The sequence below is a fragment of the Drosophila navojoa genome, chromosome 4 (assembly GCF_054131105.1).
Source record: "Drosophila navojoa isolate 15081-1374.11 chromosome 4, UAZ_NAV_1.0, whole genome shotgun sequence".
Classification (NCBI taxonomy): Eukaryota; Metazoa; Arthropoda; class Insecta; order Diptera; family Drosophilidae; genus Drosophila; species Drosophila navojoa.
This window is the reverse complement of record NC_142892.1, coordinates 9868300-9893020: the sequence shown is the minus strand read 5'-3', so window position 1 is coordinate 9893020 and position 24721 is coordinate 9868300. Positions and strand designations below refer to the sequence as shown.

General features: G+C 44.6%; 8 protein-coding genes across 9 annotated transcripts; 4 read left to right on the top strand and 4 right to left on the bottom strand.

The window, feature by feature from the left end:
• Positions 1–1256: 1256 nt before the first annotated feature.
• On the top strand, positions 1257–3868 carry LOC108651439 (endoplasmic reticulum-Golgi intermediate compartment protein 3). The gene is made up of 6 exons (XM_018101154.3): positions 1257–1477; positions 1539–1890; positions 1954–2113; positions 2172–2349; positions 3338–3542; positions 3602–3868. The coding sequence occupies exons 1-6, from the start codon at positions 1390–1392 to the stop codon at positions 3735–3737; spliced, it is 1119 nt and encodes a 372-aa protein (XP_017956643.1). The 5' UTR covers positions 1257–1389; the 3' UTR covers positions 3738–3868.
• Positions 2369–3128, bottom strand: LOC108651442 (reactive oxygen species modulator 1). Its single transcript, XM_018101159.3, has 2 exons — positions 2782–3128; positions 2369–2676 (listed from the first exon to the last, which is right to left on the bottom strand). Exons 1-2 carry the CDS (start codon positions 2916–2918, stop codon positions 2568–2570), a joined length of 246 nt encoding a protein of 81 aa, XP_017956648.1. The 5' UTR covers positions 2919–3128; the 3' UTR covers positions 2369–2567.
• Positions 3751–5658, bottom strand: Prp31 (pre-mRNA processing factor 31). The gene is made up of 3 exons (XM_018101104.3): positions 4970–5658; positions 4293–4911; positions 3751–4230 (listed from the first exon to the last, which is right to left on the bottom strand). Exons 1-3 carry the CDS (start codon positions 5530–5532, stop codon positions 3901–3903), a joined length of 1512 nt encoding a protein of 503 aa, XP_017956593.1. The 5' UTR covers positions 5533–5658; the 3' UTR covers positions 3751–3900.
• Positions 5659–5708: 50 nt separating this feature from the next.
• Msh6 (DNA mismatch repair protein Msh6) lies at positions 5709–10144 on the top strand. The gene is made up of 6 exons (XM_018101100.3): positions 5709–6868; positions 6927–7256; positions 7317–8933; positions 8991–9476; positions 9536–9701; positions 9744–10144. The coding sequence occupies exons 1-5, from the start codon at positions 5870–5872 to the stop codon at positions 9680–9682; spliced, it is 3579 nt and encodes a 1192-aa protein (XP_017956589.1). The 5' UTR covers positions 5709–5869; the 3' UTR covers positions 9683–9701; positions 9744–10144.
• A 725-nt stretch (positions 10145–10869) lies between these two features.
• Positions 10870–16438, bottom strand: FucTA (glycoprotein 3-alpha-L-fucosyltransferase A). Its single transcript, XM_018101102.2, has 6 exons — positions 16122–16438; positions 13351–13630; positions 12989–13208; positions 12165–12914; positions 11933–12116; positions 10870–11869 (listed from the first exon to the last, which is right to left on the bottom strand). The coding sequence occupies exons 3-6, from the start codon at positions 13072–13074 to the stop codon at positions 11354–11356; spliced, it is 1536 nt and encodes a 511-aa protein (XP_017956591.1). The 5' UTR covers positions 13075–13208; positions 13351–13630; positions 16122–16438; the 3' UTR covers positions 10870–11353.
• Positions 16439–17067: 629 nt separating this feature from the next.
• Positions 17068–18995, bottom strand: Pex3 (peroxisomal biogenesis factor 3). 2 transcript variants are annotated; one of them, XM_018101153.3, is made up of 2 exons: positions 18616–18995; positions 17068–18551 (listed from the first exon to the last, which is right to left on the bottom strand). In XM_018101153.3, the coding sequence occupies exon 2, from the start codon at positions 18470–18472 to the stop codon at positions 17342–17344; it is 1131 nt and encodes a 376-aa protein (XP_017956642.1). In that variant the 5' UTR covers positions 18473–18551; positions 18616–18995; the 3' UTR covers positions 17068–17341. The 2 variants fall into 2 exon arrangements, with proteins under 2 accessions (XP_017956642.1, XP_017956641.1); XM_018101152.3 differs by having other exon boundaries at positions 18675–18995.
• Positions 18996–19089: 94 nt separating this feature from the next.
• Positions 19090–20457, top strand: LOC108651440 (pyroglutamyl-peptidase 1). Its single transcript, XM_018101155.3, has 3 exons — positions 19090–19317; positions 19463–19693; positions 19773–20457. Exons 1-3 carry the CDS (start codon positions 19216–19218, stop codon positions 20217–20219), a joined length of 780 nt encoding a protein of 259 aa, XP_017956644.2. The 5' UTR covers positions 19090–19215; the 3' UTR covers positions 20220–20457.
• Positions 20458–20696: 239 nt separating this feature from the next.
• Pdi (protein disulfide isomerase) lies at positions 20697–24413 on the top strand. Its single transcript, XM_018101106.3, has 2 exons — positions 20697–20993; positions 22838–24413. Exons 1-2 carry the CDS (start codon positions 20852–20854, stop codon positions 24178–24180), a joined length of 1485 nt encoding a protein of 494 aa, XP_017956595.1. The 5' UTR covers positions 20697–20851; the 3' UTR covers positions 24181–24413.
• The last annotated feature ends 308 nt before the right edge of the window (positions 24414–24721 follow it).

The window sequence follows — 24721 nt, the reverse complement described above, 5'->3', positions numbered from 1 at the left end:
AAATATTTTTGAATAGACCAAAAGAAAGTGTGTGTGAAAGAGAGGGAGAGAAACAGAAAGAGAGAGAGAGAGAGAGACAGCAATTAACTTTGTTACTTTTACAACTCAGTCCAATATCTAGCAATGATTATACCAATGATTATACTCTACCTTCATTTCAGCTCGACAAAAATAAGAAAAATTACACGTAGCCAATCTTTGTCATCTGGTGCCGTGCCTGATTTTGGATTACTGGATAAAGTAAATGGAAAAAGCTTTTAAGTTTCACTCATCTCAATTGGGGACAAAGGAATCGCGGGTCCAACGCAGAATCAACGGACTTTCAGCTTAATTGCTAATTACATAAATTCGCGGTAGACGCGTATCCGCATCTTGGGATCGACTCTCGCTCGCTCTCCGACGCGTCGCGACGGCCTCATATAGGGTTTCTGTCGTTGCCTTCAGTCAGCCGGCAAGCCATTTGCTGATTTATATTTAAGCACAAACTTTTAACTTTAACCAAAATCCCTTGGCTGCTGCCCGATTAGGCTCCCTCTCTCCTTGTAGTTGTAATTGTTGTTGTTGTTTATCGTCGTGGCTAGGGCAACAACAATAGCAGCAACCCTTAAAAGCTAAGCGCTGCGTGGCCTGTCGATGCTTGTGGTTCCCTTCAATTAACCTTTCATCTGTTTAACATGTATTATAAAATTAGACGCGGTCTGCTAGACCACACCAGCGCCCAAGTGGGCGTGGTGAGCTGAGGCTGCCTAATGTATGCGCAACCACAGCCTCAAGACATGACAACACTATTAAACAATATGTCCCTGTGCCACGGACATATGGAGCGGGTAAATCCTTGGGTCGGCGGGGTGTTTTGTTAATTAAGCGCAGAAAACGGAGGAACAGAAGCACTTGTCCCGCCACATGCCATTCACGAAATGCATTTAAAGTCCTGTAATTTATTTTATTTATGACTAACTAAACCGGTAAAAGTCGCTAGATACTTGTTTGTTTTATACAATTTATACACTTAACTACTTATTGAAAATGAAAAAAGAAATTATATTCTTGCAAATTGATTTAAGAATTCTCGATAATAATTTTTTCCACTATGTAGGTAGCTCAGTAATTTTTAAAAGTTTGCGCGCTGTTCTTAAGCAATTTTAATGGTAGCATTGCCCCTTGGTTAAATAATTAAAACAAGATATGGAAAACTTGGATAAGCGACTAATTTCCAGCGATGTGGCAGCTCTTAAACTGGGTGGCAGCCTGGCGACTTGTTTTTCTTTTGTTGCTTTCAGCTGTTTACCAACCACGTCACTTAGCCAATTGCTCGTCTTTTGAAACAAACCATGTAAATTCTGTTTTTACTACAATTTCTTGTGCTCTAGTTTGTTCTGTGTGTAAAATATGAAATTCGCTGATGTCTTACGTCGTCTGGATGCGTATCCACGCACCCTGGATGATTTCAGCGTACGCACAGTGGGCGGCGCCGCCGGTAAGTTTCGCGCTGTGTAAATAAACAAAAAATCTATCGATGTACTCTTTTCTTTGTGTAGTGACTATTATTAGTAGTAGTATTATAAGCCTGCTCATCTTTCTGGAGTGTCTGAACTACATGCGGCCTACGCTGACTGAGGAGCTATTCGTGGACACGACGCGCGGTCACAAGTTGCGCATCAATTTGGACGTCACGCTTCACAATTTGGCCTGCAATTATATATCGCTGGATGCGATGGACTCCTCGGGTGACACACACTTGCGCGTGGATCACGACGTGTTCAAGCACCGCTTGGATCTGGACGGAAATCCACTAAAGGAGACGCCCATCAAAGAGATTGTTGCCGTCTCGCCGCCAAATAAGAACAGCACCTGTGGCAGCTGTTACGGCGCTGAGCACAATTCAACTCAGTGAGTTCGTCTAATTCTACAATTCTAAAGAACTCTCTAACAATTGGTAAACTGTTGTAACAGCTGCTGCAATACCTGCGAGGATGTTCTGGATGCGTACCGCATACGTAAATGGAACATGCAAGTGGACAAGATCGAGCAGTGCAAAGGGAAATACAAGCGCACCGACGAGGATGCCTTCAAGGAAGGCTGCCGCATACAGGGCCATCTGGAGGTGAACCGGGTAAGCAGCACAGTAAGAGCTTTGCAAGATCTCAGCTAATATATGATGTCTTGTTTAGATGGCTGGCAGCTTTCACTTTGCGCCCGGCAAGAGCTTCTCCATACGCCAGTTCCACATACACGACTTCCAGTTTACAAATGTGAAACTCTCGCACACCATTAATCACTTGTCGTTCGGCGAGAAGATTGAGTTCGCCAAGACACATCCACTGGACGGGCTCCGAGTCGATGTTGAAGGCAAGTAGTACAAAGTTCATTTTTGGCTTAACAACGTGTCTATTGCAAATACTTATACATAGAGTAATTTTGTAAAGCATATTGCATTCGTAGGTAACTTAGAAACTTAGCCTTAGTTATACAGGGAAATGGGGGATAGTGGGAGGAGGCTGGGTATAAACTAATAATCATAATCGAAATGCAATCCAGTTGAGGGGAGAGCGATATACGTGTGTGTATCAACAGCGAATGCCGGTGCCTATGGCCATAAATGTACCAAAAGTGCCGCCGCCTTGTATCATCACCTTGCCAACGTTGTTAATCAGCTCACGACCACGCAGTCCGTATCTAAAAAAGTTATTTTTATTCAATTTACCGGCAATTACATAATGCGTGCCAGGCGCTTGCGTCACGCGACGGAAGCTGCCGGAATGTACTCTAAATAAGTCTTACCTGAGCGCGGAGAAGCCACCAAATAGTGCACCACTGGCCATGCCCACACAGAAGCCAATGGTGAAGCCAGTCTTCATCTTATCAAAGCATGTGGGCCCACCTTGGGTGGCGGAGAAGGATCCACTAGGCAACGGCATTTGGCCTTTGTTGCGTTGTTTTTGTTAAAGTTGTATGAATGTAAGCAAAAGTATAGCTTTTGCTACGATATGAATATTTGCTTTTTAGGCGTCAGTTATCTAAATTGCCTAAAAAACTAGAATTTGTATATTTTTGTCGTCGCCGACTCAAAAACAACAATTTGTATGTTGGCTTATTTGTAGCTGTCAGAATGTCAACATGTGTGCCAAAGCAGCCCTGTGTTAGAAAACTGAATTTTAGTCGCCAGCTGGCGCCAACGCATGGAGCTGACTCTAATGATATTTTCAATATGTAGATGGCGCTTGTGTGTTGTAGCAGAATGACACTCAATGGATTTAGTCTAATCTTAGCAATAGGAACTCGAATTTAAATTTAATTAAAACAGTTAATAATTAACCGGTGATATTTTTATTTGCAGAGTCGAAGAGTGAAATGTTTAATTATTACTTGAAAATTGTGCCGACGCTTTATGAACGCCACAGCGATGGTAAACCCATATATACAAATCAGTTCTCCGTTACGAGACATCGCAAGGATCTCACAGATCGGGAACGGGGCATGCCCGGTATTTTCTTTAGCTATGAACTATCTCCACTGATGGTCAAATATGCCGAGAGGCATGTGTAAGTAGCTGCGTAAAATGATATTTAATAAAATGTAAATTTATTATTATTGCTTCCAGTTCCTTTGGCCACTTTGCCACCAACTGTTGCTCGATCATTGGCGGCGTCTTCACCGTGGCGGGCATCTTGGCTGTGGTGCTCAACAACTCATTGGAAGCTATACAACGCAAACTGGAGGTGGGCAAGCTTAGTTAACGCAGCTATCCAATTGAGGACTATTCCGAGAATCTCTGCAGCTTTATTAGGCCTAACTTATTTCGTGTCGCTTCGAGTCTCTTACAATGCCGACAATTCGCTAAATAAAAGTGCATAATTTTATAATTTTACATTTATTTTATATGATTATATTGTAGTTGCTTTAGGTGGTTCGCTTGCCCACAGACAGAAACCCGGATGTATTCGAGAAGTACTTGGCTTCTGTGTGCGATCTCTCAGCTGCTTGTGGATTTACGATTTCCAGACCCTGCAACGGGGTAAATGCGACACTGGAGGCTGTGCCAGAGATTTGACGCTTCACGGTTGTGTTGCCTCCGTAGACCTGTTGCTTCTGTAGATTCTTCTGCAGCGTCTTGCTAATGCGCACCTTTGTCTTCTCATCCAGCTGAGGCAAGCGAATGCGACCGGTGCCCGTCTTGCCAATGGTGCCGCGCGAGTAGCCCAGATCGCCCTGATAGGCGTCCTCCTCGATCTGAAAGCGAAGTTTATAAATATTTAATACATATAAAAATATAGTCAAATCAGTATACTCACGTCGCCAAAGTTCATGCGATTTGCCTGCTTGCGGAACTCGGTCAGCGCGTAGCGTTCCTTCATCTTGCGCACGCGTTTGCCACCTCGCTTCTTCTTGCTGCCCTCGATGGGCTTTGGCAACGGCTTGATGAACTTCACCGGTGGCGGCTCCTGAAGCTTGTCAAGTTTTTTCTCAATGTCCTCCTTAAACTTCAAGCCGATCTCGCCGTGCACGCTCTCGTGGCATGCATCCACACGCGCTGCGAGCACCGACTTGGCAGCCACAAGCCTCGCTGCTTTGCGTCGCAGATCGGGCGCCGTATCCTGCACAATCTGTGAGTAGTAAACGTAGCCAGTGTGTGGCAACATTTGGGTCTGGGAGAAGCCCGACAAGGTCTTTTTCTGCGAGCCAAGCACCTGCACATTGCAAGCCGGCATTTTGGAGAGCTTGGTCAGACCGCCGGCAATTCCCAACAGTTTGGCAGCTGTTGAGGCGCCCACAATCATGGACAGGTTGGGCGCTATGAAGGTCATGCGACTCTCAACGTATTCATAGATCTTCGATTTAAAATTGTTTAGCTCAATTGCCATTTCGCAGGCCTCATCGATCTTTGCTTTCTCAGCGGCGGTTAGCATGGTGCTACAAAAGCATTATAATGGATTAGATGTGATCATTGGTCATATACATTATAACTTACCCCTGTGTGGTAGACGCAGTCACAGAGACAATCATAATTGTTGCCTGAGTGAGTATGGCCTGCAGCTTCTCATTGTTCTTGACTTGATCCAAATCGTTGCCCAGCTCCTTGACAGCCAGCAAGTACTCGATTTCGCCCACAATGAGCGAGTCTAGCTCCGGAAACCGCTTCTGATACTTCTCTTTGGTAAACTTGTGTATTATGGAAATCTCGTTATCAATGTCCACGGCAATCGCGTTCGCCTCCACAATCAGACAATATTCCGGATCTGATTCCACGCTGCCCAGCATTTCGGCGGCGCTGCGTTGTCGACTCGCATAATGCTCGATTTGCTTTAGAGTGTTCTGCAGACGATCGGAGTCTCGCAGCTTGCACAGTTCTCGCACAGATTGGACCTTGACATCGACTTCCATGAGATTAGGCGCCGGCTTGAGCAACTTTTCTGCCAACTCGTGGTTGAGCGCTGCCTGCTCAACATCGTCGGCATCTGCCATTTCGGCATCATCAATATCATTGTCATTGTCCTCCTCCAAATCTGCGAGTAGTTCATCCGCTAGCGACATTGTTTATATTAATATTTTTGTTTCTTTTCCGGAATAATTTTAAACGTTTTCGTTGTAAACAAAACTTTTGCTGCGTTGCCAACTACAGTGAGCATATGCTTTATACAGCGTTGCCACACTTTTTGTGTAGCTATGTCAAGAATGAAAAACATATGTGCGCTCCGTTTATGTGCAAATTCGAACGGTGGAGCAGCCAGTTTGCTGAGCAACAGCTGTGTGCTGTTACGCTGCTGTTATTGCTCTGCTATTTATTTGCCGCTTAATTTTGGCGCAGATTTTTGGCGTCATTTGTTTTCTTGGTATTCGTCATTTGGTAGCCTGGCGAGGCGATTGAAATATGTCCAAGAAACTAAACACTAGTGCAGGTGGTACGCCCAAGAATACGCTGTTCAACTACTTTGCCAAATCGCCAGTCGTTGACAAAAAGAAACTAGCGCCGAGCAATGGTAACAATGGAGCTGAGCTCCAAAAAGAGAATCTCCAGAATGGGAATATTAAGGAAGTGAAAAAAGAATCCAAGCCAGTTGCCAGACGTAAATTGCCAACAGCTACGGAAGACAGCGACCAGGAGGAGGAGATTGGCAAAGGTAAACGTAAGCGCATTGCATTACCCGAATCAGAGAGCGAGGAGGAATACGAATCCAAATCGGAGCCAGACTTTTCCGATGATGGCTCAGACTATCAGCCCGATGCCAAGGAGTCTACCTTCAGCGGAGATAGTGCCAGCGGTGAAGAAGATGATGATATTAGTGAACCTGGCACTGAAGACGAGCCTACACCCAAGAAGCAACGCAAGAAGTCCGCAAAAAACTTTCTTAACAACAATAATAATGAAGAGCCAGCTAGTAAGAAGGCTAAGATTGAGACGCCAGCCTTGGTTGCAGGCGGCACCTTCATGGAAAAGCTGCAGCAGCTGCAAAGTAATGCCAAAAAGGATGCTGCTTACGATGAGATCGTGACCACCACATCGAATCTGGACGAGCCCACTGTCTGGCCACATCAGAAGCTGGACTTCTTGCAGCCGGACAAGATCAAGGACAAGGCTGGCCGGCGACCAGACCATCCCGAGTACGACAAGAGCACATTGCATGTGCCCGAGAAGTTCCTCAATACGCTGTCGCCGGCCATGCGCCAATGGTGGGTCCTAAAGGCAGACAACTTTGACTGCGTGCTATTCTTCAAGGTGGGCAAGTTCTATGAGCTGTATCACGGCGATGCCGATGTGGGCGTCAATGAGCTGGGCTTTACCTACATGCGCGGCGAATTCGCGCACTCGGGCTTTCCGGAAATCTCTTTTGATAAGATGTCCTCCATACTCGTAGACAGAGGCTATAAGGTGAGTAGAGAAATTCTTAAGGGAGTGCTCTTATAATATCTGCGTCTTCCTTTCGCAGGTCGCCCGTGTGGAGCAAACGGAGACACCGGACATGATGACAGAGCGTTGCAAGCGCATCAAGTCCACTAAATACGACAAGGTTGTGGCTCGCGAGATCTGTCAGATCACAGATCGAGGCACTCAAGTATTTGGCTCGCAGTGCGCCATTGGCCCCAATCATCAGCCCAACTATATGCTAGCCATAGTGGAGCAGGATGAAGGCACCAGCAGCAAATATGGCATTTGCTTCATAGACACCTCCATTGGTGATTTCCATGTGGGTGAATTTGACGATGACAAGAGCTGCTCTCGCCTCTTGACACTAATCTCCCACAACATGCCCGTGCTGGTGAGTATTTCCAATGCTCTCATGTGAGCACTATATTGTTAACCGTATTTCTTCTCTCAGTTGCTCCATGAGAAGGCTGCGCTTAGCTCTCGCACTCAACAGATTCTACGCACTGTTCTGGGCGGCATACAGAAGGAGCAGCTGCCGGGAGCTGGCAGTCAGCTCTGCAGCGCAGAGAAGACGCTGAAGCTGCTGGCGGAGCGCTACTATGCTGGCACTGGCAACGAGGACAACTGGCCGCTGGTGTTGCGCACCATGCAGTCGGACACGGATCACTTGGGTCTCACGCCTGCAGAGCCCTATAAGTTGGCACTTAAAGCTTTGGGTCAATGCATTCACTACATAGCCAAGTGTAAGCTGGAGCCCAAGGTGCTGCCTATGGCGCGCTATCAGTTGTATGTGCCGCCCGATGAACAGCAGGAGGAGACGGCGAAGCCAAAATTAACCTCTGCACCGCTGCAGCGCTCGCACATGGTCTTGGATGCAACCACATTGTCCAATTTGCGCATTGTTGGCGAGGAGCACTCGTTGCAGTCCACGTTGGACCACTGCTGCACCAAGTTTGGAAAGCGGCTGCTGCACCATTGGCTCTGCGCGCCCAGCTGCGATTTGACTGTGTTGCGCGAGCGGCAGGAGGCGATTGGCGAGCTGCTGAGCCAGCCGGATGAGCTGCAGCAGCTGCGCGCCTTGCTGGCGCCTATGCCGGACTTTGAGCGGCATTTGGCTCAGATTCATTTGTTTGGCAACAAATTCATAAGCCAAACGGAGCATCCAGACTCCAGGGCCATACTTTTCGAGGAGAAGCTCTACAATAAACAAAAGCTGCGCAGTTTTATGAGCATCCTCAAGGGATTTGAGACATTGATGCAGTTGCCAGAGATGTTCCAACGATGTGAAACGACGCTACTGAGGCGCTTGACTCAGCTGTCATCCAATGGGGGCAACTATCCCGACCTCAGCAAGCAGCTGAAGTTCTTTGAGAACGCCTTCGACCACGAGGCAGCTGCCAAGGCGGGCGTCGTCGCCCCGCAGCCGGGCATGGACGCGGACTACGATGAGGTGCAGCAGCGCATAGCTGAGGTCGAGGAGCGTTTGCAGGCCTATTTGAAGGAGCAAGAGCGTCACTTTGGCTGTCGCGTTACCTACTTTGGCTCCGACAAGAAGCGCTACCAGTTAGAGGTGCCCGAAACACATGCCCACAAGGCCAACAAGACGTATGCGCTGGAGGGCCAGGTGAAGGGTAAGAAGCCAGCTCGCCGCTACATCACTACGGAGACCAAGGCGATGCTGAAGGACATGCAGCAGGCCGAAGATGCCCGCAATGCTGTACTCAAGGACTTGGCGCGTCGCCTCTTTGAGAAGTTCTCCAATCACTACGAACAGTGGAAGCAGTGCATCGACTGTGTGGCCACGTTGGATGTGCTCGCCGGTCTGGCTGAATATGCGCGCCAGCAGCTGGTCATCTGTGTGCCAGAGCTCGTGTCGGGACAGGCTCAGCCCTTCATTGAACTAGAGGAGGGCTATCATCCATGCGCCAATCCATCTACATATATACCCAACGGCCTGCAGCTTGGCACAGAGACGGAGGCCCCCCTGTCGTTGCTCACTGGCCCAAATATGGGCGGCAAGAGCACATTGATGCGGCAGCTCGGCTTGCTGGTCATCATGGCACAAATTGTGAGTAGCCGTTGGGAATGAATTGATTTCAGTGAATAATTACAATATTTTGCTTAGGGTGCTCACATTCCTGCGGCCAGCTGTCGGATGTCGCTTGTGGATCGTATTTTCACTAGGCTGGGCGCTCAGGATGACATCCTGGCTGGGCACAGCACGTTCCTCGTGGAGCTGAATGAAACATCGCTTATACTTAAGCATGCCACACCGAATTCCTTAGTGCTGCTCGATGAGTTGGGACGCGGCACGGCCACATATGACGGCACCGCCATTGCAGCGTCTGTGGTGAACTTTTTGGCCAATCTGAAGTGCCGCACCTTGTTCTCCACGCACTACCACAATCTGATTGATTTCTTCCACATGGACAAGCGCATTACCCTGGGCCATATGGCCTGCATGGTTGAGAACGAGGACAATGCAGATCCCACCCAGGAGACGGTCACCTTCTTATACAAATACACAGCGGGCGCCTGTCCCAAGTCGTACGGCTTCAATGCAGCCAAGCTGGCGGGCATGCCACATGGCATTATTAAACGCGCTTACGAGGTAGCTATTGTATTGCTTTCTGGTTGACAAACAACTATAATTTCTTATCTTCCTAATAGCTATCCAAGAAAGTTGAAGCAATTGCACTGCAACGCAAAATCACAGCGAAAATTGTGACAGCAACGGCACTTGGAGATAACAAAAAGCACGAGAGACTTAACAACTTGAAAGATTTGCTTATGCAGCTAAAAATGTGCCATGTGTGAGCTGCAGCTGCTGCTGCTGGTGCTGGTGCTTCTGATTATTATTATTATTACTTATAAACTGAAGCCAGCTATGAGGGAGGCTAAAATTTGAAGAGCCAAGCGTTAATATTTGTTAAGTATCGTTTTAATATGTGTGCACAGCTTGCATTGCTGTCGTCGATATTATACGACATTTTTTGTATACGTTTGCTTTTTAAGCTCATCCAAAATACTTTGAACACGAATGCCATAGGTTTATCCATACACCTGATAATAGTATTTGAAATAGTGATTAAGAATTGAGCGTCATTTGTTGTATTTGTTGCCATTGTTTATTTTCTTTTCTTATTACTTTTTTTTTTATCACAGTAAAAATTAAAAATTAATTCAATACATAATCAAAATACACATATGATATTAAATGCTTACAAATTAAATATTACCGAATAAATATATATATATGTAATGCTAAATATTGTAAAACACACACAGTTCAATAAGTTCACAACTAAAATTAACACTTATACACATTACTGAAAATATATATTATATATATATATAAATAATACCGAATGGGTATACATAAGTACATTGGCTAAGATAATATCCTAATATTGCGAAATAATCTAAACATAAGTAATAAGCTATATATACCAAGTCAGCTCAAAGTGCTAGAGATCTGCTATAGACCTGGCTGCCAACGGAAACTAAATATTATTCTCAGCAAGTGTATAAAATAGGAATGTTTGTTGTTGTTGTTGCTGCAGCTTAAAAGCTAACGTACAGATTAGGGCTCAGACTAGTCTGAGTATTGCGCTTGTTTGTTGTGCGATGATTATCTACTATATCTGTTGATCCAACTAAGAGCAAGACTATGCAATCGAGACTATCTAAATATGCAAAATATAAAAAGGAAATGATCTTGACTTTGTTGCTTACAAAAATGCTTACAAAACGATCTATAATTATGTATGTGGTATATACGTACGCAATCGGCTTACGATCTACATATATATAAGCTATATATCGCATACAGAATATATGTATGTATATACTAACTCCGCTAATGAACATTCATTTTGTGTGTCCGTATGTCTCTGTGTCCCATACGTCTTTGGCCTATGCACTAAATTGGACTTGCTCTTTGAACAACTGAAATATACATTGAGTACTATATAATTTGTATAACTATGCTAATTTATGCTCAATTTATTTTGGATTTTTACTTTCCTCGTATTGTATATGTTACAAATGATCTTCGCGGGATCTTTAGTCTATATATAGGCTAGTTTCTATGCGCTTGTCTCTGTCTCCTTGCATCTGACTATCCATAAGCGTTTTCTCTCAATCCTGGAAGGAACATGTTTATTCCTCGATTTATACCGAGGCTTTTGCCCCATGCTCGTTTGATTTTCGATTTGCTCATGCATGTGAATATATATATATATAAATACATATACATACATACATATTTTTGTGAAGCACTTAGTTCTAGCTAGAAAACCAATTTGTTTCGGTTCTTCGTTAAAAGCGAAGGGGAGTGCTTGCTTGCTTGTCTTTGCTTCGTTTCTTACAATACAGTACAAACAGATTTCTACAAAAACAACAACAATATACTGTATAGCCACACGTATTGGATTTTGATTATGTAAAGACACCTGCGCCGTCCACTATCTGGACCACGTCACCCCCTCAATCATCGCTAATCACGTCCATGCGCGCCTTGAAGTTGCGCCACGAGCCCGAGGTGCAGACCCCAGGACCCCGCCACCATTCGTTGATGTCCGAGTACCAGCTGGACTTACGCAGCTGATCCTCGTTGTGGAGCGTGGAGCAGACGCGGCACCAGAAGTACGTATTGATGAACTCGCCGGTGCCCTTCCACTTGAAGTACGAGTTGTAGAGCTCGTCATCCTTGTCGAGAATGTGCAGGTACTCGGCCAGCTCTCGGGGCGAGGCGAACTCGTCCACGTGTATATAGGACCGCCGCGGAGCACTCACCTCGTAATCCTCGGGTCGGGCGCCCATCACAATCGGCAACACCTTGCGATTCAGTGCATTCACAAAGAACTTCTCCGTGATGTAATCCTTGCAGTTGGAGTTCTCGAATGCCAAGTAGAACTTGTAATCGTTGTCCAGTATATCGAAGCACTTGTCAGCGGTGCTCCGGGGGCATTTGAAATTGCCACAGCCACCATAGATATCCACCTGCAAGAGAGGGGATTAAGATAAGCATTAAAGAGATAGGGAGAGAGCGAGATATCTTATCACCTCAATGTGTTTTTGGAGCTCGTGTGCGTACTGCAGTCGGCCGTTGCGTGCTCCGCAATTGGAGACGAACCAGGCAACCTTTTTCGTTTTGTTCAGTGCATAGTTGTGATCCTGCTCCTGCTGCTGCAGCTTCGTGTCATAGTATTGCCACTTCTCATAGGGCGCCATTACAGTGCTGTCGCGTCTGTGAAGAGGATTTAAGCAAGGTCAACTCTTCTCTCATCTAACTCACCTATATGTGGCCGTCCAGTTGATGGCGTCTGGCACCTTGACGTTCTGTGTGTGGTAGGGACATTCCAGGTAGTACATCATGGTCACCTGCTTGCGATTGCTGGGCCGGCGTATGCCCGTTGGAATGTAGTTATCCTTATATAGTATCATGTCTGCCACGCTGGCCAGATCCCTATTGGCAGTCAGCTCGCAGGTGTCCACGGGGCACTTGGAGCGCAGGAAAACCTCTCGCCCCTTCTTCACATTCCACGGACCCAGTCCGTTGTAGAGCAGGATGGTTTTCAGCTTGCCACTCGCCTTGATCTGATCGTAGTTGTGTGGCACGTACATCAGCTGATTGATGACGCGGTCGTTGTGCGGATCCTGGTGTGGGAATAGTTTGGGGGCATGCTGCTTGCGGGCCTTGCGATTGCTGAAGGTCTTCGCCGGCTTCGGGTAGTATTCGCCATTGCGAAAGAACCAGGGCTTGGCAGTGGGCGCTGGTTCAGCGCGCTTATCGGCTGCAGTATCGGACTCCGCCTCTGCCTCCACCTCCTCGCCCTCGGCCTCCAGCTGCTGTGGCTGTGACTCAGCTGGGTCGGGCAGGGAGTCAGGCGAAGCTGGCGGCGCTGAAGCATATATCACTGTGGCATCCACCAAAGACGAAGTCTTCACCTGTTTTGAACTAATCTCACGTCGCTGCTGGTGCAGCGGCGACGCTGCGGGCGTTAGAGCGGGTCGCGTGATTCCCGACTTCCATATCTCCTTCTCCCTGAAATCGCCAATATAAGTGTGCACCTGACCTATTTGCTCTATATATGTATTATTTATTTATGCTTTACTCACTTGAGATTGAACCCGAAGATTAGAAGCAGCGCACAGATCAGCGTAAAGTAGAAATATTTCTTCAGCGAAATTTTCGGACGTCGCATTCTGAACACAGCTCTCGGATGTTACCCCCTGGAGTCGATTTGTCAATTAGCTCGCGCGTTGCAGCTGGATCGCTCACTCACTGTGTGGAGCTCAAAGTTGGCTAACGGCTCAGCCAGATAACCTGGCCATGTTTCTGTGCGATGTTTGTAAACAATTTCATAGACATTTCTTTGATCTACATATACTCTATGTGGTACGAGTATATGTATGTATTTTCAGTAAACATGCAGATCAATTCACTTGATAGCATTTAACAACAGCATTTGACTAATTACCTTTGTTAATGATCTGTACGATGCGTTCGCTTCGGTTTGTCCGTTCGTACTCCGCTCCGTCGATCTATGCTAGTCCGCTGCCCTCGCACGAATAACTGTGCTTTGTACTCTAACCCTATATCGAACCGCAATTGAGTCGCGGCCACGTTGCGTCAACTTTTATCTGCATAAATTATGACACATCCAATGAGGGGCGTCTAAGAGACCCTTTTGATGATGACGCTTTTAATTGGAACAGCTACAACGTCGTTGTCATGCCCTCGGGATTGGTAAAGTACTTCTATATAAATTTCAGAATAAATTGCAAATTTTATTTGGATTTCTATTATATATAGATATAAACACTTAATGCACATTTCACGCTTCATTTGGTAGACTGTGACAAATCGGTTTTTATAAGAAATACTCCATGAAAATACCCAGATAGGGTACACTGTCTTCCTGCAGAAGTAGCTAACGGGGAACAGGAATTTACTGGTACTTGAGATGTACTGATTAGTAATATATATAGTTTCTCAATGCAGGGTATTTCTTTCTTTTCATCTCCAGCTGCTGCCTCGAGGAGCTGTGCTCAATAACACAACGGGGCGTATGCGCAATAAAAGAAAACTATAGCCAGATAGAGTCAAAGCAAGCCAGCTTTTTATGCCCCTCCATCCACTCCCTCTATCCCCTCCGCCTACTGCCACACACATAGGCAACTAATTACAGTCGAGCAGCGCTTTACTTGGACTTAGCCCAGGCAGCTTCATTAGACGGCATTCAGAAGCGGAAAGGAATGGAATGCAGAACTAATCAGAGCCATAGACCAGGCGGGGAAGTTATCTATTCAGCCATGCAGCCATCTATCAAACGTCATTTACGAAACTATTTTGCATACTCTTTTGCGGCTCAGTGTGCTCAGTGCTTTGCCCTGCGGCTGCAACCAGGAATTGGAATTGGAATCGGAGCAGGGGCTTGGGCTGGGGCTGGTGTTGTGGTTGGTGTTGGGATGTGCTGTTAGGGGGTTGCAATGGGGTGCATGTGAGGCCAGTGTGGCTTGTTGTGGCGAGTCTCTTGAGTGCTAGTTTTATAGTGGCTACCACAGGACGCGAGCTGACTGACTGACTGACTGACTGGATGACTGGCTGGCTGGCTGGCTGGCTGGCTGGCTGGCTGATTGCTGGCAGCTTGTCTATCGCTGTTTTTGACGGTTTTGACAAGCCAAACAAACGAAGACGAATAATGCCCACAGCGGCTAGAGCGAGAGAGAGGGAGAGAGAGGGAGGGAGGAAAGGAGGCAAGCAACTTTATACTCCAGAACTCATAAAAAATGTAGTTATAGCCTTTCATTCATGTTGCAAAAGTAGGACTTCTCTGGCATGTTGCATACAAAGCAAATGTATAAAGTATGCACTGTGTGTTTGTGTGTGTGTGTGTGCATTGGGGTGATTACGCTATTCAGTGGTTGATTGTAGCTACTCGCATATTGCCTTCCATTCGGGTACATTGCAAACTTCCCCCTTAATTATTGTCGATAGTTCTGCTGCTCTAACAAGTTTTGTCGCTTTATCACTTGATGAGCTTGAAGCTTGGGCATGGCAGCGTTATGTTTTGCTGATATGAAATTAAACATGCTTTTGGCACACAACATTATTGAATAGTTTCCAGTATTTCTTAAGAATCTAGCTATGGAAGTGTAATCAGTTCAACAACATTTCAAGATTAATGGAGTACCTAGCATTCCCTAAGAATATATACATTGCATATCTGTATTAATAGATTTAGATATGTAATTACCAGATAGATATTAAAATACTATATGAACTTTACTATTAAGGGTTGATATTCTAGATTTTTAGTAAAGAAAAGTTTAAGTTAAAAATGGAATTCCTTAATGAAATATAAATAAACTCGAAAGCATTCCCTATATTATATCTATATGATATATCATTAACCAATTGTCATTCCTTCATAGCTATCTATCAACTTCCCTTGGCAAATCAAGCACCTATACAAAGCTTATTCAATTTATATTTATTTATATATTTAGTTGTTGTTGTTGTTGGCTCTGCTGTGTGGTTGGGGAGCTTCTTGTCAAGCCACTTGATCCCCTGCATTTAGTATGTCAATGGGCTCATGGACGGACCAGCTCTTGACTTGCATGCATTGTTTTCATAAATATTCTATGGTTCGTTCGTGCTTAAGGCGGGGGGCGTGGCAAGAGGCTCCCATGTTGCTGTTGTTGTCTGTGCTTCGCACGCTGGCCCACTCGACTTTGGCGTTGGCTGGGGGCAGGAGTGCCTTTCATAGGCAAATAACCAAATGAAGAAATGGGCTTTCTGTGGGCCCGTTAGTTCTGCGTTCTAGTTCTACATGCGTTAGTTCTACATGCGACTACTAATACGCTTATATTTTTAGCTCCACACGCGCCCTCACATGTGAGTGGGGCTTACGCACAATTTATGACGCTCGCCCTGTCGCTTACACTGGGGGCGGTAGGGGCTTTCCCTGCTGACATGGAGTGTACGGCTTGAACTGTAGTAGAGTCAGCTTTAGCACTTGCATTGCCAGTTGCACCCACCCCGTTCGGGATAGACTAACGGTAACGCACGCACATGTTAGTCTGTCTGTCGCACATATTTATATCCATGTGTGTATGTGCGTGTGTGGAAATTACTTTTTCCTTTGTCTTAATCAATAATGCCGTTGTTTAACATTCTGACTTTTGGAGGTTAAGGATACATTTAACCCAACCGTACTTTTTTAAACATGTGGCTCTACTAGTGAACTCAACTTACACAAATTTTGTTAGTTGCTTTGATTTTCGTTTGATTTTCGCTGAGATTTCTATTTCAGTTAGTGGCAGTAGCCAATTTTGGTTGCTCTCAGCATATTTTGCACGTTTCTGCACATCGCTTGATGTTGTTTTTCTGTTTGCACAACACACTGCGAGCACACACACACACTCACACACACGCGCGCACACAAATTCACGCACAGACACGCCGTTGCTGAAGAAGGCGCGCCGCTTGTCCTTTACGTTTTCACGTAACTTTTGCAACTGCGCTGCCAATGTATATAATAATTAGACTCCGGCCAGACAGCTGGGCAGCAGACGCAGCGAATAGGAGCGAACAGCGAGCGGCAGAGTGAGAGAGCGGTGCGGCAGAGAGAGAGCACGCAAGATGTGGCTATCACTAAGCAATGACAATGCTTTACTAATTTATATATGTGTGTATGTGTATGTTAGATAGCATTAGTAAGCTTAGTTAATAAACAACACATTTGTTTGCGCCTAAAAGATACTTCGGCATTCGAATACACGTATGCATGTAGACAGACAGAGTTCAGCTGCGCTTGCAATTTGTTTAGCAACTGATGCGCAAGCGCTGCCTGCGCTCTATGAAACGAGAGAGGGAAAAAGAGAGCGAGAGAGCGCCGAAAGGTAACAATAAGAGGCTGAACAAGAGCTATGAAATAAACAAATGAGACGCGTCGCCAGCTGTCGGTAAATGCGCGCCTTATCAATAGAATGCACAGGGCGGTTTTTCCTATTCTGTACGCCACCCCTTTTAAAAGCAGAGCACTTCGGTTCGTGTCCCAGCTAGGTTTGTAAATCGACTTATCGACTTGTGGTTCTTAGATAAAATCATACATATTAATATAATTTTTTCAATTTATTATAAAACTGTTCATAAATACTATTCCATTCACATCTTTATATTTCGAAAGGCCTTCACGTTGCTCGTTTTGTATATTATTTTCAATTCTAATCACTTACGACTTAGCCCGCTGCCTTAATGTTTATATACTCTGATCTTAGCTATGAGACTTAGGCATAGTACAAATAGATATACATGCATACACACACATATAACACATGGTCTTTCTAAGCTGAATTAAGTTCCCCATTAAAAATATATGCGTCTATACTATAATCTTAATTTGAATGTGTCTTAAGCTAACATTAAATATACATATATATATATATATTTAGTCTGACTGTCGGTTAACCAGAGCTGAAGGACTCGTACACATTGGCGCCAACCATCTTCGATTTCTCCGACACTACATAAAAGCTGAGCAGCTGCGTCGGCAGATTATGCGGCCGGGCAGCGCTATCGTAGCCATGCGAAGTGAGTCCACTGATAATGGGTATCAGTTTGGCCAGGGCTAGCAGAACCTTATTCACGTCAAACAGATTATTGTTGTTGCTCTGCTTGGATTCACCATTCAGAGACTCTTGCTGTTGTAGCTCGCCGGGCGCCAAATGCTGCAGAGTTTCGCCCATCGACTCGGCAATGGCATCACAGCTGAGCACAAAGCCGCGACTCACATTGTGCGCGCAGACACCAATGCAATCCTCGCTCTCGAGCAGATCTAGCGTCTCGTTATACATCTGTTGCAGCAGCGGAGAACAATTGAATCTCTCTTGCAGGCGGGTTAGGTCAGGCAGCAGGTATTTACTCATCTTCGAGTTGGGATCGTGCCGTGTGTCACCATTGATGGCCATTTGCAGTGACCAGAACAGCTGCTCCGTATCGGCCAGCGTCAGTTGACGAGAGAGCGGCATCGACTTCAACACCTCCACAACCTGGCTGCGTATAAATCGAGCCAAATCTCGTATGCCATCGTGTGTGATGAAATGACGGATGAGTGATAAATATTGCTGCTTCAGTTCATCCGTTATTTGCCGCTGCTCTGTCATGATGTCACGGTAGATGTAACCACCGAGCAGATTGAGCTGCACGCGCAGCGCAATCACCAGCATGGAGGAGGCGTAGACAAAGGTGGCTAGACGCGTGAATGCGACGATTTTCATTTGCTCCCACAGCTCCAGTTTATTGGGTGGATTCTGGCGGAGCTGTTCTAATAGCTCGTCTGTGCTGCACTCGTGCAACACCGCCTGGCACATCTCCTCGCCCATTCCCAGAATCACCTGGTTGCAGGTGCGTTCCGTTGACTCAAAGTGGTGCATTCGCCGTGTACGTTCAAAGAATTCTCTCGCCTGCTTCTCCTGGTATTCCACTAGCTTGCGTTGCGCATAGCGCGCTGCATAGATGGTGCCACCCACCAGAGCGCCAGTTACAATAAATTTACGTCGGTGGCGTGACAGAAAGTCTTGCAGGCGCGACAACATTATTATGAGTACCTTCCCTCGTGTGAGACCTTTTAAGTTTGGTTGGGAATATCGACAGCTGCTGCCCTTGCCTCCGCCTCTGCAATTGAAAAATTCTATTAATTCTTAATGTTCAAAGTTCAAATATGCGAGTTTGAGTCTACCACGTCGGCGACTTCGGTCCGAATAGATTAGATTAGGCTAATACCGACGAAATGCTTACAAATGGTTTGTGTTGTATGTTACGGGGCACCTCTGTGCCGTGTATTTGTTCTATGGAATCGCAATTATTTATTGATTCCGGCTTTGATCACTTCCTAATTCGTGGTTGGCCCCTTTGCTGGTTTTTAATATGTTGTGCAGTTTGCACGCGTGGAATGTTTTGTTTATATGTGTCTGAATTAAATTTTCTCTATTTAAGTCAGCATACTTGGATTTATTATTTCTTTTGCACTAATGTAATATTTGTTTAACATTTATGGAAACAGTAAAGCACTTGTCTGTAAATTCTTTGTGTATTAGCGCCTAAACAGGGCTGGCATACGTTTATTCCACCAGGGCTACTATCCATGCGGTGCTTCACAGCACTACTATTCTAAATCAGCTGTTTGCCTTTCAGACACCGTTAATCAAAATGATTTAGTTTTTAGCATCTAAATTTTAAGTAGAGAGTTAATCCATTTGGTTTTCAAAAATAAACAGCATGGTTTAGACAGAATATTTTTAAGCTTGGCTTCTTATCTTTATTACATTGGATAATTTGAATGAAACGTACCGGGTGGTCCTTGGCTAAATTACAGACTTATTCACGAATTACTTTCAAATTGAAGATTTATTCAAAATGGGCAAGAAGAAGTCCCTATATTGTAACTTTATTTTATTTATATTAATAGATTTGCTGAAGCGTCTTATGTTATCAGCGTACTCTTCTTTGTTTGCTATATTTTCTAACACTAAAAGATATATTTACATGTGTGTGTGTGCGTGTTTGATAAATGTGCTCCACTGTAGTGGGCGGCAGTGTTTACAATGTCGTCAACGGAGCGTAAACGAATTGTAGTCACTGGATTTGGGCCATTTGTGGGTCATGAGGAAATTAATGCCAGTTGGGAGGCTGTGAAACTGCTGCCCGAAAGTATTAGCTGTAATGGCGTCGACTATGTGCTGGAGCAACGAATGGTGCCCGTAGAGTACGCAGCTGTTGATGAGGCAGTTGAAGAAATTTGGCAAAGCCAACCAGAGGCAAGCAATAAATAGTAAATAAATATCACGTTGAATTGCGTGATACTGACATCATCATCATATCCATATTTATACACAGTTTGTCGTGCATGTCGGCGTCTCCGGTGTGGCCAAATGCGTGCATGTGGAGAAGCTCGCATACAATCATCAATTTCGACGTCCTGATAATGCAGGCAAATTTTTAGAGAGTGGCACCTGTAGTTTACCCCAGCATGGAAGGGCAAACGTATTGCGTTGTGGACTTGACGTAGATACGATAGTGAAGGTTGTAAATACCATTTGCAAAAATTGTGTGACTGCATCTGATAGCGATAAGCCTCAAAATGCCACTATAGCATCGAAGAATGTTGGCAGCTTTCTCTGCGGTTACATTTATCTCAAATCCTTGGACATGGATTGCAATAAATGCTTGTTCGTGCATGTGCCGCCCATTGATAAACCTTTTAGTACGAATCAGACAGCTGATATTCTCTACAGAATAATTGAGCAATGTATTCAGCAGATTTCACCTTTTGAACGCCAGTGAGTTATTTAAGTTCAAGCATTTTTACTCAGATAGCGTATGATTGTATGATTGTTATCAGGATTCTTAAATGCGGTACGCGCAAATGTTTTTATATAAAAATAAGTTACAAGTAAATAAAACAACCAGCTGGGCAAACTAAAAACATTCAGTTCTGTTTAAACAGTTTTCGCAGTAACATCCGTGTAATTATATTAATTTAAAGTAAAAGAATAAAAAATAAACAACAATTGTAAATCAACTAGTTGAAAATTATTATTATTTTGTTCTTATTATCATTATTATTTTTTGTTAAATGCAACTTTTGCCTAAAATAAACGGAAGTATTTGAATTCAAACTTGAAGTTATTGTTAACAGAGGCGCATAATGTTAAGTCAACAAACAATATAACATGAATGAACTAGCTGAAACAGTCGTTCTTTTTGTCCGGTGATTCATGTAATCGAACAGCTCGATATATGTATATATGGAGGCAATGTTCTGTCGCTTGGACGTCGACGATTTCATTTGGATTTTAGCTTGCAAATTGTGCGGTAGTAGTTTTTTGTCTTTGGAGTTGCGATAGTGTGTGTCTGTGTGATATACATCTACCTACATATAAGCATTTATATATACTAAATATTAAGTGCCCGCGATGAAATTCCTAATCTGTGCATTGCTCGCGGCGTCCTACGTGGCGGCCGCTGATATTAAATTGGAGGAAGGTGTCATTGTAGCAACTGTAGACAATTTCAAACAAGTGATTACCGACAATGAATTTGTACTCGTCGAATTCTGTGAGTATTTCTTATTTACAACGCTATTAACATAACATAAATAAATAGGTGCAGTGCCGGCCGCTTAATCGCTACCGCTATTGTAGATGATTCATGAAAATCGGCAAGAGGCTACGTGGTCTTTTCTCAGCCAGCCAGCAGTATGATGCTCTAAGCAAAATATGTCTGCGTGGCAGTTTAGCCAGCAGTCGCATTGTTGTTGCTAGTCGACAAGCTTCCTGCGGCTTGTGAAGGCGGGAAGAGAACAGAAGTCTTATTTGAGAGAGAAAATTTATTTGTCTATAGTTTTTTTTTTGTTTTTATGTTTTATCGTATATCGCATATCGATAAGACTTTGCGGATATTGTCTTGCGCCCAGCTCCTCTCTCCCTGTCACTCTCTGGCTCTCTGTTCAGCGTCAATTTCGCTCTTTGTATATGACCATCTCTGTTGCGCACACTGGGCCTCCACCTGTGAGCAAGAGAGAGCAGACAACTGTGCTGGCATTTGTTGCGCCTAAGTTAAATGTTAAAGTGCTAAGCAAAGCAAAAGTAGCGCGTCATCAAAATCGTTGAAGATAATTCTTCGACACATTTCCCAAGAGGGTCAGCATTGTTGGCATTTGGCAGTCAAAGTAGTTGTTGCGTTCCTGCTCTTATCGTTTTTTCTTTCATGCCGCGCGGCGTCCTCATAACGAGATAAGCCTCGCAACAGTTTCTATTTTCATATTTCTTACTTTTATCAATACGGCGTGTCGTATTGCATTGCTTTCGCTTCGCCCCGGGCGTGGCAATAGCTGTAGCCTATACTCGCAATTCGGTTGCCTACATCCGTTTCATCAGTTTCGTTTTAGAACAAAAAAGTTGCCAAGCAACTGTCGCTTTGGAACTGGGTTAGCTAAACAGCTCTTGAGAATGTTGTCCGTCTCTCTTTTGTGCGCTGCTTTCTATTCTGCTTTGCCCTTTTAACACCGTACGCAACGCTTAATGCGCTCGCGCTTGCGCAGCAAACGAAGTTCATTCAACTCTTTCGTTTTGTATTAATTCGCTCTCAGTTTTCGTTACACTCTTTGTTTGTGTTTTGTTGTCTGTTGTTTTTGTTCGTAAAGCGCGTGCCCAAGCAGTGCGTCAATGTAGCGGCTGTGACTCTGACAGCAACAGCGGCTATCCCTGTGTCTGTGGTTTGCTTAAGCCAGCAGTTCAGCTGTTTACGCTACGTTTCACTATTTGACAATTTGGCAATGTGTCAACGTCAGCAACAGCGTGGAGTGTCGTTACTTGGCTTCGATCAGATAATGCTCTTCGCGATTCACCTTGCGAATCTTATCATTCTCTTGACTATATATCAAGGCCACGTCAGCTTAAGCCGTCGATAAGAGTGCAGTTAGCATCGACAACACACACACGTTATGTCATTGTGTCTCTGTCTCTCTTCTCGCCTCGCTTCTTTCATCTTCGTGCGCTCTCGCTCTTGCCTGTATGCACCTTACAGCTCTTCAGAATTCAACACGTGGGATTTGCATAATTTCCAACAGCTGCTGTACCATGTTAAATGTAGCGTAAAATATTTAAATGCTACGCCCACTCTTACGCCTACGTATTTGCGACAATTTGATTTTCCAAGCGAATGAATCGTATAAATGGAGAACAATATATAATATCCAGATATAATCTGTTTATAATAATAAAAGTGATTTTTATATCATTTGATAAGAGCAACTATTGAAATTTATTCATTAAATTTGCAATTTTCCAATAAACTAAATTAATGTGATACGCTACGATAGACTCAATTATATTCCATCAGTTAATCACTTTAAAATTATCATTTATATCCAATTTTAACCTTCATTTTCAATGTTTTAGATGCACCATGGTGTGGACACTGCAAGGCTCTGGCGCCCGAGTATGCCAAGGCTGCCCAACAGTTGGCCGAGAAGGAATCGCCCATTAAGCTGGCTAAGGTTGACGCCACCGTTGAGGGTGACCTGGCCGAACAGTATCAGGTGCGTGGCTATCCCACGCTGAAGTTCTTCCGCAGCGGTTCGCCCGTGGAGTACAATGGTGGACGTCAGGCCGCCGACATTATTGCCTGGGTGACCAAGAAGACTGGCCCACCAGCCAAGGACTTGACCAGCGTGGCTGATGCCGAGCAGTTCCTGCAGGACAATGAGATCGCCATCATTGGCTTCTTCAAGGATGTTGAATCGGATGAGGCCAAGGTCTTCACCAAGGCTGCCAACGCCTTGGATTCGTTCGTCTTCGGTATCACCAGCAATGCCGATGTTATTGCCAAATACGAGGCTAAGGACAATGGTGTCATTCTCTTCAAGCCATTCGATGAAAAGAAATCCGTGTTCGAGGGAGAGCTGAATGAGGAAAACCTCAAGAAATTCGCTCAGGTGCAATCTTTGCCTTTGATTGTGGACTTCAACCATGAGTCAGCTGCAAAGATCTTCGGCGGCTCAATCAAGTCGCATCTGTTGTTCTTTGTTTCCAAGGAGGCTGGCCACATTGAGGCCCATGTTGACCCACTGAAGGAGATTGCCAAGAAGTACCGCGAAGATATTCTGTTCGTCACCATCTCGTCCGATGAAGAGGATCACACTCGCATCTTTGAGTTCTTCGGAATGAACAAGGAGGAAGTGCCAACCATCCGTTTGATCAAGTTGGAGGAAGATATGGCCAAATACAAGCCCGAAACGAATGATCTGTCGGTCGAATCCATTGAAGCATTCCTGCAGAGCTTCCTCGACGGCAAACTGAAGCAGCATTTGCTCTCACAGGAGCTGCCTGAGGATTGGGACAAACAACCCGTCAAGGTTCTCGTGTCTAGCAACTTCGAGAGCGTCGCCTTGGACAAGAGCAAGTCCGTTCTGGTTGAGTTCTATGCTCCATGGTGCGGTCACTGCAAGCAGCTGGCTCCTATCTACGAACAGCTGGCCGAGAAGTACAAGGATAATGCCGACATTGTCATTGCCAAGATGGACTCCACTGCCAACGAGCTGGAGAACATTAAGATCTCATCCTTCCCAACTATCAAATACTTCCGCAAGGATGACAACAAAGTCATCGACTACAATCTGGACAGGACTTTGGATGATTTCGTCAAGTTCCTAGACGCCAACGGTGAGGTGGCTGATGCCGAGCCCACCGAGGAGAGCGAAGAGGAGGAGGAGGAGGCGGCGCCCAAGAAGGACGAGTTGTAAACCAACAACAAGAGCAGCAATGCAAATAATCCAACAAAACCACAGCAAGCACACACACACACACACATAAACAAACCACACAAAAATAACAAATAGCAACGTACATTCTGTAGTTTATTCTTGTCTTCGGTCGTGGATCTAATTCCAATGAGTTTTTGTCATTGTCCCGCAGTCCAGGCCGTGGCACTTTTTAAGTCCCATTTTGTTTGCATAAAAATATATAACTTAAATTAGTTTGTGATTTGCAACCACGATATTCATGAATGGAAATGTGTAGCATTTGGCATTTGATATGCCTCTAGCTTAGAATTCAGGTTTATTGAAGATGTGGTATCTGAGAAATCAAATCTATAAATTTTAAATATGTACTCTCTTAAGTTTTCAATTTGGAATTTGTAGATTCATTTGAGAAAGAACTGATTATGGACTTAATAAAAAAAGTTGGTAACAACATTAAAAACAAAAAAAAGGCAGCTTGCGTTTTATTAAATACTTTGAAATTTAAATAAAATAAAATACAACCAATTTTATAATTTTATGA